We start from the raw sequence: 13,107 nt of genomic DNA, 5'->3' as shown, positions 1-13,107 counted from the left end.
AAACACTTACTGATATTCCCATCACAAGAATACATATTGAATGTATCAAAACGTCTCGGCGACTGAAAAAATGTCTATAAAATTGGAGCCACGTTGTCGAGTACCTTACAGTGACCATCAGTTCTGTTTATTAGTCCTGTAGTTTAAGAATATTTTCAGGACCTGTAGACAATGGATATGTACAACTTACATTTATAATTTTACAATCACACAGCACTGGTGGCAAATCTATGAAAATAAGACACATTTTTACTATAACTTATTGTCTAATATGATAAAAAAAAACACAATTAGTAGTTTTTATTTATACATTTAACATTATTTTGTGCACATATCTAACTTTATAAGCAAGTTAACTATGCTCTGATGGTTTCTCCATGTTGGCCACGCGTAATATATTCTAACTGCCATGGGACTTGTCCTTCGGGAGTCATGAAGTATGTAGCTAATGTGTCTCTAATTTTATATGCAGTCTGTGCTGCACGATTCTATCTAGTTCTACCAAATGTGCTTATAGCCTGTGCTACCTCCTGATGCCACAAACCATCATTTCCATTTTGATCCACAAAGTTTGGTGGACAGTAAATGTGATCTGTTGGAGCCAGGGTTGCTTCATGTTTTTTTATAAAATTATGGAGGCACACTGCGGCCAGCACAATTTTATCTACCGTTTCCTTAGCAGCGATGATAGGACGTCGAAAAATCCTCCAACATGCTACCAAAATACCGAAGGCATTTTCGATTGTGTGCCTCGCTCTCGAAAGTCTGTAATTAAAAACTCTTTGCTGCAAAGTCAAATTATTTCCTGGATAGGGATGCATGAGGTTTTCACTTAATGGAAAAGCTTCATCTCCGACCAGAAAACAAGGCAAAGCTTGGTCACTTCCTGGTAACTTGGCAATACCTTATGGCAGTTTTAATTCTCCATTTTTGAAGGCTTGACCAAAAGCTGATGATGCAAAAACACCTCCATCAGAAGCTGACCCATACTGCCCTACATCAACAAGAGTAAAATTGTAATTGCTGTCACAAGTAGCCATTAGTACCAAACTAAATGATTTTTTGTAGTTAAAAAATTGGGATCCTGTTTTTTTGGGTGCCTGAATGATCACATGTTTGCCATCTGAGGCTCCTACACAATTTGGGAAATGCCATGCATCAGAGAAATTTTTGGCAGTGTTGATCCATTCATTCTCTTTAGGGGGTTTAAGATATATGGGAGCCAATGTCTCCCAAAGAACATCACAAACTTCTTTCACATCCTCAGAAACTGTTGACTTGCCAACTCTGAAGACCCAGGCCACAGACTGTTGTTGATCTCCTGTTGCAAGGTACCTGTAAAAAAAATAAAACTTATAAACAATTATTTTCACAGGCATAGAGTACTTTTAACTTTATTCTTATTCTGGCTCTTGCCCCCCTCCCCATTTCAACTATGCAATTCACAGATTGTTCATTATGCTGCTACTGGTGGATTTAAGTATGTAGTAAGCTTCCAAGTGTGCAATATTACTAGAAGTGCAAGTTGGATAACTTTTAGAGGAAACAAACCTATTCCACGTGGTCTTTACATGTAAGCCCTAGGTACTTAAAATATGGTACCTATAATACAAAACATTAAAATAATTTTTAGTTTTTGTAGTGGCAAATAATTTTTTTTAATGTGCATACTCATAAACATAATAGTTAAGGGTTGATTTGTTTAATTTTTTAAGTAAATGGCAAATAAATTTCTTCATACAATATTAAAATTGTTTAAACAATTTATCTCTTGTCTCCAAAAGAAAAATACAAGATTTAGCAGTATTTTTTAAACGTACGTAACCTAACCAACTGTTCAAACTGAAACAACTAGTAATCCAACTATTATAATGCTGTTTACCAGAATCATCAAATTTAATGGGAGGAACCAAAAAATATCCTGAATAACGGTACTTGAAACCCTAGAAATACTGTTGCCTGCCGATCCAAACCCAAAGTGTTCTTCAGGAAGTGACTTAGAAAACTTGTTTTTGGATAATAAGGTAAAGTGCCCAAATCCCGTCCCGCTCCTAAATCCGTCCCCTACGCTATCTTACAAGGAAGGTGCTGCCACCTGTCCCAGAGGCTACGAAACACTTCGGAACGATCCAGTAGAGAGTCGACAACGAGAAAATCCGGACGTTCTGTTCGTCGCCGCCATATATTTGCGTTATAACTTTGAGGCGAAACTTGAACATATTTGTATTTAACTTCACAACCATATTGTGATGCTTCCAGGTATGTTTTATCTTATTGTTTTGTTTATTGCATGTAAAATACAGTCTGAACTTTGTGTAGCAGCTTTCCGGTTACCGTTATTTAAAAAGGTGTGACAGGAATGGCGGATGTGTTTATGTTTGCGATATTCCTAAATTCGCCCCCCGTGTAAATCCTAAATCCGTCGACTCAGGGATCCTTAAATCCGTCCCCTACATCCATGTTAATTTTAAGTCTAATTTTGGTAGGTAGAAACCTTGCACACATACCTACCTATTTAAAATTGTTTAATAAACAACATTTAATAGCATTGCGCAAAATATCTTGAAGCTATATTTGTACACGCAATAGATTGAAACAGTTTGAACTATAAACGAATGTATTTTGTTTATACGGAAATAAAATTATGTTTTATAATAATATACATAATTAATGTCACACTGATATAAATAACTAGCTTCTAGTGCAATAAAATTAATCAACGATATTGAAATAATGTAATTAATGTTATTATTGTTTCTGTAACTCCACAGATGGCTCCCCGAAAATCTTGGAACTCTGCTGCCATGGTGACAGCCATTATTGCTGTGAGAAACAAAGATATGGGGTATAAAGCGGCTGCCAAATTATTCAACGTTCCTAGGGCTACCCTGAAGGACTACGTGAAGTCTCCTCATACACCAGAAGAATGTGTAAGTACAAAATTTGGAAGAAAACCTGTTTTTTCTTCAGAGCATGAGAATAGTCTCGTGGAATACTGTCTGGACATGGACCACCATTACTATGGTCTTACTATCTCAGATTTGAGACGAATGGCCTACCAGTTGGCTGTTAAGAACAACCTTCCAAATCCCTTTTCAAGGGAAACAAAGGCTGCTGGTAAAAAGTGGGTCCGACTATTTTTTAAGCGTCATCCTGAACTTACTCTGAGGAGGCCACAGAACCTCTCAATAGCTAGAGCCAAAGGGTTCACTAAAGATAATGTTCACAAGTTCTTTTCACTTCTGAAGGTCGAACTTGAAAGAATTAACTTTGATCCATCGAAAATCTTCAATGTGGACGAAACTGGGATCAGTGTGGTACAGCACAAGGCATCCAGAGTGGTTACCAGTAAGGGACAAAAACAAGTGCACAGACTGTCATCAGCAGAGCGTGGGGCAACAATTACAGTCATAACCTGTATGTCAGCTGCCGGCCACTACATCCCCCCTCTTCTAATATTTCCGCAGAAAAGGTGGCAGGTTGAACTGCTCGATGGTGCCCCTCCAGGCTCGATTGGTGGAACCTCAGAATCAGGTTGGGTTACTGGACCTTTGTTCCTGATGTGGTTTGAGCATTTCATATCCATAGTTAAGCCTACAAAAGAGGCGCCTGTAGTGCTCATACTGGATGGGCACTATTCCCACACCAGGAATGTTGAGGTCATTGACCGGACAAGGGAAGTCGGGGTGTCAATTGTTTGCCTCCCACCCCACTCAACAGACAAAATGCAGCCGTTGGATGTGGCGTTCATGTTCCCACTGAAAACTCTGTACGCAAAGGCCATTGAACAATGGTTGGCTAATAACCCCAACAGAATTGTGAGGAAACTCCAAGTTTCCTCTTTGTTTTGTGAAGCCTATCTTCAAGCTGCTACACTCGAAACTGCGGCTAATGGGTTCCGAGCTACTGGAATTCATCCATTTAACCCTGATGTCTTTCAAGAGCATCATTTTGCTGCTAAAACAATGGAGGTTGTGGAGGAATCAGTCAATGATGAAACTGCAATTGGGATTGCACCTACTGGTCCACCCCAAGTGATCAGGCCAAGAGACATCAGAGAGGTTCCTATCATCCAGGCTTCAACATCTGCCAGAGCTGGCACATCTTTCTTGGTTACAGGATCTCCCCACAAGACAGCACTAACAGCCTCCTTGGAGAAACGTAAGAACCGTGAAAAGCGTCAGACAAAAGGACCAGCACCACAAACCAAAAAACAGCTCAACATGGGATCTACATGTCAGCCAGTGCCAGGAGCATCCTCTAAGCTTACAAAACCACGCAGGAAGCAAACAAGGCGATGTGATGTGAGTTCCAGTGACACCGAGGACGAAACACACGTTCCTCTTGTATCGACCGATGATGAAGACAGTTCTGATGAAGGTGATGTGTCATGCCCTATTTGTGGAAAAAAACTTTTCGCAGGACAAGCGAGGAGAAAAATGGGTTAAGTGCACCAAATGCTTCCAATGGTGTCATGAAATGTGTTCTTCCTCCCCAGGAAACAAAAATTTTGTATGCGATTTCTGTTTGGATGGATAATTTTACATGCCTAACTGTGTGCAAATAGGTATATTTACGTTTATTATGAAAAACTATTATTATTTCACAACATTTTGTATTGTTAATGTGTTAATATAAACATTTGTGGTTTCGGAAGTTATAAATGTAATTTTCCATAGTTAGCTACTGCAAATAACACTTAAATCGAATATGGAATAAGGGGGACGGAATTAGAGCACCACTTTTGAAATCTCTACAAACACATTTTAATGATGTTTATTGTCTCTGTGTCGCAAAAGGTTCATTCCATGCAGTTACGATATCAGCATACATTGCCATTGAGTTGAGTTGTTTACAGGATTTTTTTCTATATTTTTATCCCTAACCACATCGTCACAATTACAAGTTTCCCTTAGGGGGACGATAAATGGGCACCTTACCCAAATACAGTAAATAGGAATACCGGACACTCGGTAGCCATATTGGAAACAACTGCGATCAGCGCTCCTATCGGGCAGTGTTGTGTGTAACGTTGTTAGCCCATTTGTTTACGTGTTTTGACGGTGATTATTTTGTGGTAAATAATTTATAACGCGCAATTGAGATGGATCCGCCGACATATGGTACGTGCGGCAGTATATGCGCAATGTATGGGTGCAGTAATTACAGAGTTCAGAAGGATGCCAAGTCATTTTTTTCTTTCCCAAAGTCTGACATGTAAGTACATTGTTGTTTGCGTTTTGCTGTAAAATTTTGAAGAGATTTCAGGTTGAAAAGAATTCAAACTATATGCAGTAGCCTGTTTCTTAAATTATAAGTAGTGAAACAGTATTAACTTTACATTTTGAGTTGTAATTATAGAAAGTTTTATCGCAAGCTTCCTGGGCATCAAGCAATGATAAAATGAAGAATAATGTCAAGGAGACGAAAGTATTGAGATTCACTAAGAAGAGGGTAAAGAGCAGGCTCTTTTACAGATGAGGAGATCAGTAGAATGGGGAGGCGACGGTAATAAGTACCTGGGAGTTGTATTACAGGAAGACCTTGGGTGGAAGGGTAAGGTGGAAGAGTAGTTTTCAAGGGAAGAAGGGGCCTGGGTATGGTGGGGAGAGCCCTGAAGGGTGCCAATAGTGTGCAGAAACATAAGGCATACATCTCAATGTTTTAGTTACAAAATATTCTTCTGTGTTTGTTTGCAGCTATAAAGAGTGGGTGCACAAAACAAAGAGAGCTGACCTTGATGAAAGTGTCAAACTTAGAGGTCCAGATTGTCTCAAATATTTGAAAGTGTGTGAAATACATTTCAAGGATGATGACTTTAGAAATCCAAGAAATAAATCCCAAGGGTAAGTGTTTTGTTTACAGGTACATATTTTAAATGTTTGGTTTTTGAGAAAGTTTGTTAAAGTCAGTTTAATTGTTCCATAATTGTGTTAGCTTTTTGAAAGTAATGCAGTGCAGTGTCTGTTACAGTTTTTGAGTTTAGGCTGCATTTGCAACAACATGCGCTGATTGTCGAAATCATTTACAACACCCACTCAGAAACTGTACAGGTTTACATGTAAAATTTTTGCATACTGTAGAAGTGTTGGAAATTATTTGCAGAACAAATTTTATTTTTAAATCACAATATAATTCATTACTTCTGTAGTCAACGTATAAGCATTATAAATTCGAAATGTTTCATTAAACGTCATAATATTCAAACCTACTAGTGTAATATCATATCCGTCCTGTGTATCTATTGGTAACGCATGAAAAAGCACGTTAACATTTTTTTAATGTTTTACACATTCTTCATCTCATGTGCCTTTATTTTCACAGACAGGCACCATTTTGCTGCACCTCCCTACTAACTGCCAGGAAGGCCGAGTCAGTCCTGTTACCTCCCACCAGTGCGATCCTGGTTCATTTCACAGTGGGGCCATGCCCCAGAATTTTCCATGTAGGAATATGCTGCACAATGCCATTGGTTGGTGGGTTTTCTTGGGCATCTCCCAGTTCCCCCACCCTTTCATTCTGTTGTCACTCCATGTTAATTAGTCACCCTGTACCAGTGCTAAAGACCTGGATTTTAAGCACTGACTTAAATCTCTCACTCTTATTCTAATGCTCTCGCTCCTGCCCCTCCCATCTGTTTATGTATGCCCATACACTTCACTATTCTGCTTGTAAACCCCACAGTCTTTGTCTCACACATATTTTCTTTTTTTCACTTCAGTCCACAATTGTACCTTCTGTCATAATTCATATTGTTTCCTCCTCCCACCTGTGTCTATCAAGTCAGGTTATGTACTATTGTTCTTAGCTGGTTGCTATAGTTGGTATGGATTGTTTGTTAAAGAATATCAGTGTGTTAATGTTATTTTGAAATCCATTTCCAGGTTAAAAAAAGGAGTTGTTCCAAGTCTACATGTTTATAATGGAAGCACGAAGGTAGATTCCAGGAGGAGTCCAAAGAAACGGCCTCGGTTGGATACATAAAGCCCCTCTAGATGTTCAAACAGAACAAATACACTGCCACAAAATTGTGAAAATTCAGGTAAAATTCTGTGATATTTCCTCCTTCAAGATTCCAGATTTGTGTGTTATTAAATAGCATAATCAGTACCAAGTATAAAACTCTTCAGTTGCTTATGTACAAGGCCATATTCTAATCAATTTAAGTATGCCAATTGCTTCACAAAACTAATTGTGCTTGTCATATCTTTCTGGTGTGGCCTTCTGAAATAAAAATTTTAAATTTTTTCAATGCCAAATACAATTGTAACTCTTGCTGGTCCAGCAAGTGTGCTCGAGGTCAGAGAAAATACTTAATTGCAGTTGTCAGTTTTTATGTTGTGTACTGTACAGCAGCAGTTAACAAATCATTTGTGTTGGAATTATGTTTGTTTTCATTGAAATACTTGTCTGTTTTGCCTAAACCAAAACATTATTTTGTGGTGCATGATCACATAGCATTGAAATGATCTCTCACATCTGCGATCAATATTTACAAACTGGTTGGGCAGCGAATATAATAAGCAGTCGGTGACTTATATTTTTTTTTATCAGAGTGACAAATGTAACTTCGATTGAAGTGGGATGCAGTGCAATTGTAATTTAACTTTTGTTTTCAGGGCCTCTTCCAGATGCGAGGCTACCAAAAAGAAATAGTACTGCTATTTATTTGCAAATGCAAGCTGAGGTTAGGAAGTTGAAGTTAGCACGATGCAGAATTTCGAAATTGAAGAAAACAATACAAAAACTAAAAGAAACTAAAGAACTCCCTAGAACTTGTACTGATATTGAAGATGGGAATTGTTGGGCTAGTGTTTTCAAAGATAAAGATAGCTTCCTTTTCCACCAGCTAAAACTTAAATGTAAAAAACTGAAGGCTCGAAGATATACTGAGTCAGACAAGAGTTTTGCTTTAGCTCTTCATTATTGTTCGCCTGTTGCATACAGATTTCTGAGGAAAACTATATGCCTGCCTACTGTTCGCTCATTACGGCGATGGTTGGGAGGTATAGCTGTGTGCCCTGGGTTTGCAGAAAATATATTGCAATTGCTGAATATGAAAAGCAGACACATGCGTACAGAAGACAAAGTTGTCTCGTTGGTCATGGATGAAATGTCGTTGAAAGAAGCAGTATCATACCATGCTGCTGGTGACATCATTGAAGGGATAGCACCTTGGAAGTTTGATGTAAGCAGTACAGGCACAGGAGTGGAATCGGATATCCCTCTAGCAAACCAAGTGTTGGTTATCATGATGAGAGGTATTAAAACAAATTTCAAACAGGTAATAGGTTACTTTTTTTCAAATGGGCCTATTCCAGGACAGAGTTTAAAAAACATCCTTCTGACCGCGATCAACAAAGTCAAGGGTGCTGGTTTCATTCCGAAAGTAGTCACTACTGATCAGGGAAGTAATAATGTCCAATGCAGAAATTTATTAGGTATCACAGAGGAAAAACCATTTCTAGAAGAAAATGGGGAGAAGGTATTTTTTTTCTATGATGTTCCCCATCTACTGAAATCTGTTCGAAACAATTTCAAAAAATATGTTATTGTTGCTGGTGGAAAAACGTTTAAATGGAAACACATTGAAGAATTTTATCACAAAGATAAGGATATGTATCCTAGATTAGCCCCAAAATTGAAGAACATTCATATAAAATTGCCTCCATTCAGTTCTATGAGGGTGTGTCTGGCTGCCCAAGTCTTAAGTCACTCCGTCAGTAGGGGTATTTTGACGCATGTAGCGCTGAATAGCATGGCTCCCGAAGCTGCCCATACCGGAGAATTTTTGGAACACATGGACAATTTATTTGATTGTTTCAATTCGTCATCGCTCAGTGCAAATAACATCTTCCGAAAACCTCTTCAAGATAATTCAATACACTGGGAATTTTTAGTGAAGGCATCACATTTGTTAGAAACCGTTCATTTCACAGGTGGTAGCAGAGAAAAAATTCGCTGTATACGTGGATGGAAGACAAACATCTGTGCTTTGAAGTTGTTGTGGAATGATCTGTCTACAAAATTTCATTTCAAGTTTTTGTTGACGAGAAGGTTGACACAAGATTGCTTGGAGAGTTTTTTTTCTGTCATGAGATCGAAAGGGGGTAATAATGTGACCCCAGATGCCAGTAAATTTCGAGCAACTCTAAGGGCAGCTATGGTTCAGCAGCTTCTTACATCATCTCCTGACAGCAATGTTGAAATGGATATGGAAACATTTTTGTTGCAGCGGAAAGAAATAAATGATGCTGGTTTTAAATTATATATTGAGCCACAGGTAACACTGAAGGATTGCCCGGATCATATACCATTCTGTGATGAAATCGAAATGAATGCAGTTACATACCTTGCTGGCTGGGCATGTAGTCAGCTTCAACATGAAGACTGCAAAAGAAAATTTACCAAAGAGAACTGGTCTATGGAAATAGATGAAATTCACATCAGCATGAAAGAGTATCAAGGTTGTTCATTGTTATACCCCAGTGATGAAGCAAAGCAAGTGACAAGAATTGTACATGGGTGTGTTAAAAGTATGTTGAAGAAAATTATTTTGCAAAGTAATGTTGGTGTAAGATCTTCTCTAATGAAAGAAATCATGTGTAGGTTGCCATCTTTGTCAGTGTGTTCAGTGTGTAAAACCATGTTTGTATCAAAACTTCTTAATGCTAGTATTAAGTGTTTTGTTAAAGTAGTAAATGAAAGTCACATAATTAAAGCAAAGAAGAAGCAAAACATGAAAGCCAAGAAAATAATGCACAAGTAATATTCAGGTCACACACTTTCCTGTAAGGAATACCACAGTATATTAGTTATGTTTTATTGTGTTATGTTAGGTCTCTGTAACATAGGAAATAGGCCATTTTAAACTAAAATCATCATCAGTCATCCTATACTGTTTCCAGCCTGTCTACGGGTCAGCTAAGTACAATGCCTCCATCATCCTCTGTCTTTCCACAATTCCTCATCCTTCAATTTATTCCAGTCTTCTCCTCTATCCTGCACTGCATTTAAAATATCTTTAAAGCAAAAGAGACACATCAGTTAGGCTAAGTAAAAAAATTATTATAAAAATTATAAGCTGGTTTATTTAAAGATCATCAACAAAGCCAAATTACTGAGGAATAACAAAATTATTAGTAATGCTTAAAATAAAAGTAAAGGTATATGGAATGTTGTAAATAGTACTATTGGTAAACTTGATGAAGGATTTGAAAATATAAACATAAATATAAACATAAAGATTTTTCCTGACTTATTCAGATGATGCCCATGAGCACTGTAAAGCTCCTTACCAAATTTACTAGTGTCAACAACAGTGACATTATAGTAATTTTTTACAGAGCATGCTTATTTTACTTTTTGTTGCTTCTACTTCTTTGTTGACACATGACCTTTACTACCAGCTGTTATTACAGCATTCTTTGAGCTAAAAATTATAGTTAGGTTAAGGTAGGTTGAATCACCTTCAGTAAAGTATTTTTACACTTTTATACTACTGATTTAACTGTTTTTACCCCAAAATTTTAATGATCTCATCAGCCCTCCCCACTATGACGAGTTCTGCTCTTGGAGTGCATAATTACAATACTGTTTGAGACAAACACTGTGTTTCTACTCGCTCATAAAGCACTCTCTTGCCCACTCTTGATGTCGCAGAAAGTCCTTTCTCCAGTCCCAACTAAGAGAGAGTGCAATCCTGGTTTTTAACGAGAGTTTACACACTCTTGAAAGCTGCGACACGGCCAGGCCAAAGAACAGTCTATATAGGCCTACATACACATAAGTAAACAAAAATTTGGAAACAGAATAAACTTACTGCAAGCATATTTAATGTTAAGTAGCTTACAAAATACCTTTACGAAAATGTATAAAAAAATATTTTAATGCATGTTTAGTCTGTTTTTATAACATCATGTTCACCCTAACCTAATTGGTACACAAATATGTCTTCCATCACTTGGTTCTCTTTTAATTCGTTCCGAGGTCATGTTCGTTTCCATTTCTGTCCTCCAGCACTAGCAAGAGAGTACATAATAATTTCCAATATTTTCGCCTGTTCAGATCATGTCACAACAAAGATTATTTCTGCTTTTCCAATGACAACAAACATTTAGGACAGTATGTTCAATATTTGCCACAATGTCATCGCGTCAAATTTGTTTATTATGCACAACCAATATTACGCATTTCAATCTGACAGTTATTTTAACCAAACCACTGAAAAAATGACTGTAACGTTTGTAACAAACTCGTGTATGTCATTAGAAATACATTCATTTTTGAATTCCCGCCACTAGCATACAACACCTCACGCAAGAAAGCGCTAGCGTCGGTGGTTGCCAGGCTTTCCCATGTTAAACGACAGGAGTGTCCGGTATTCCTATTTACTGTATTTGCCTTACCTTAGTGTTTGATTATTATTATTTTTTGTATTAAGTATTACCTAGGGCTTATATTAACTGTATCTTTTTATAATTTGTTTTTCATCTACCTACTTTGTGACTGCAGAACATGTTCATCAATCTATATATTATTCATAGGGCCAAAACCACATTATATAGTGATTAAAAAAGGAATATATGAATATAATTTGACGTCTTACCTCCTCTTTATTAAACAAAAAACCCGGGTCACAGTCCTGTCCGCGGCGCAACACTCCAGCCATGGCCCTGGTAGTGCCACCACTCGCCACCAGATGAGGGACAATGTATTATAGTTATTTTATATATGTTATTATTGTAAATATTTATGTAGATTATTAAGGGTATATTGTAAGTATGTTTTGTAGACGTGTAAATAATATTGTAAAATGCAAAAGATCAAAAGAGATAGAAATATGTAAAACTTTAACACAAATGATTGTAGACAAAACATGTATAAATTGTGCGGGCTAACAAGACTAGACAGCTCTTCTCTCCTAGCAAATCTGGGAAAAGAATCATCATTATAGAAATTGTGTATCTATTATTTTCTTACTGTTATTTTGCTCGTTGTAATCAAATACTTTATTTTCCTTAGTATAAAGTGTAATACGTATTTCGTGTGGCATAGACTTACCCCACAAAGCGCCCACCTTTATTTTTATTTTTAAATTTAACTGTATTCTTATTGATATCTACATTTCAAGTTGGACAGCAACAGTGCACTTGATGAGGACTTCCCGTCGCTGCCCAACCTGGCTGCCTCACCCCTCAAAAAGACGTATACCCGACAAAAAGTGAACCCAACCACAGAAACAAAAAACGCTCACGCAACTGTGTTACACTTCACTGCCGACCCCACCGAAACCTTCTCGCGCCCAGTGACGCACACCGATGCACCATTGAAACCACAAACGGCATGTGTAAAAGTATCCAAGCTCCGCCGACTGGACGGACTGATCCCGATATCCAGCCTGCCTCTATCTCTAACCACAACCACACTTACGACCACCACTGTCAGCAGTACACCAATAATGTGTACTGTAGGGACCACTCCGAACACCGGCCAACAACAAAAAGATCAACAACAGGAACAACAACACCGCCTCACGCAACAACAAACACCTGACCCACACAAACTCAGACACCAACAGCAACAACAAGAGCTACAACGGCGCCAACTCTCCCAACAACAACACGTACAACAGCAAATACACTTGCAACAACAGGAACTCCGACAAAAACAACAAGAACTACAGCAACTACAGCAACTACAGCAACAACAGCAGCAACAACAACAAATTCCCGCCCTGATGGACCTTCCCCAATCGCCACCACCCCCTGCCTCCTTGCACCAGATCGACATGGACTCAACAGGGTTCAAGATCCCAAAGAAGACCAGCAAACGCCGCCGCACCAACTCCATCGCATCAGACTCATCACTCCCCACCAGTAACAGATTTGCCTCCACCCTCAGCCTGGACGACATGGGCGACGACTCCACACCACCACCGACAAAGACAGCACCGAAAACGAAAACCAAGACGAAATGGACCCCCCTCCCCCTCGACGACCAACAACCGTCCCCTCCCGAGCACCCACTGCACCCCGCACCCCCACCCAGACCCCCACCAGAATGCCCCCAATCTCCTGCATCGTCTCCACCACCAGCCAACCCTTC

The 13,107-nt window shown here is 38.5% G+C and overlaps 2 protein-coding genes across 3 annotated transcripts; both read left to right on the top strand.

The window, feature by feature from the left end:
• The first annotated feature begins 2,536 nt into the window (after nucleotides 1-2,536).
• Nucleotides 2,537-6,972, top strand: LOC134527734 (uncharacterized). 2 transcript variants are annotated; one of them, XM_063360656.1, is made up of 3 exons: nucleotides 2,537-5,217; nucleotides 5,700-5,846; nucleotides 6,885-6,972. In XM_063360656.1, exon 1 carries the CDS (start codon nucleotides 2,772-2,774, stop codon nucleotides 4,446-4,448), a length of 1,677 nt encoding a protein of 558 aa, XP_063216726.1. In that variant the 5' UTR covers nucleotides 2,537-2,771; the 3' UTR covers nucleotides 4,449-5,217; nucleotides 5,700-5,846; nucleotides 6,885-6,972. The 2 variants fall into 2 exon arrangements, with proteins under 2 accessions (XP_063216726.1, XP_063216727.1); XM_063360657.1 differs by having other exon boundaries at nucleotides 2,537-5,846.
• A 1,132-nt stretch (nucleotides 6,973-8,104) lies between these two features.
• On the top strand, nucleotides 8,105-12,740 carry LOC134527664 (putative uncharacterized protein DDB_G0277057). The gene is made up of 2 exons (XM_063360542.1): nucleotides 8,105-8,188; nucleotides 12,474-12,740. The coding sequence occupies exons 1-2, from the start codon at nucleotides 8,105-8,107 to the stop codon at nucleotides 12,738-12,740; spliced, it is 351 nt and encodes a 116-aa protein (XP_063216612.1).
• Nucleotides 12,741-13,107: the final 367 nt, after the last annotated feature.

The sequence above is a fragment of the Bacillus rossius genome, chromosome 1 (genome assembly GCF_032445375.1).
Source record: "Bacillus rossius redtenbacheri isolate Brsri chromosome 1, Brsri_v3, whole genome shotgun sequence".
Lineage (NCBI taxonomy): Eukaryota > Metazoa > Arthropoda > Insecta > Phasmatodea > Bacillidae > Bacillus > Bacillus rossius.
This window is presented reverse-complemented; position numbering and strand designations above follow the sequence as displayed.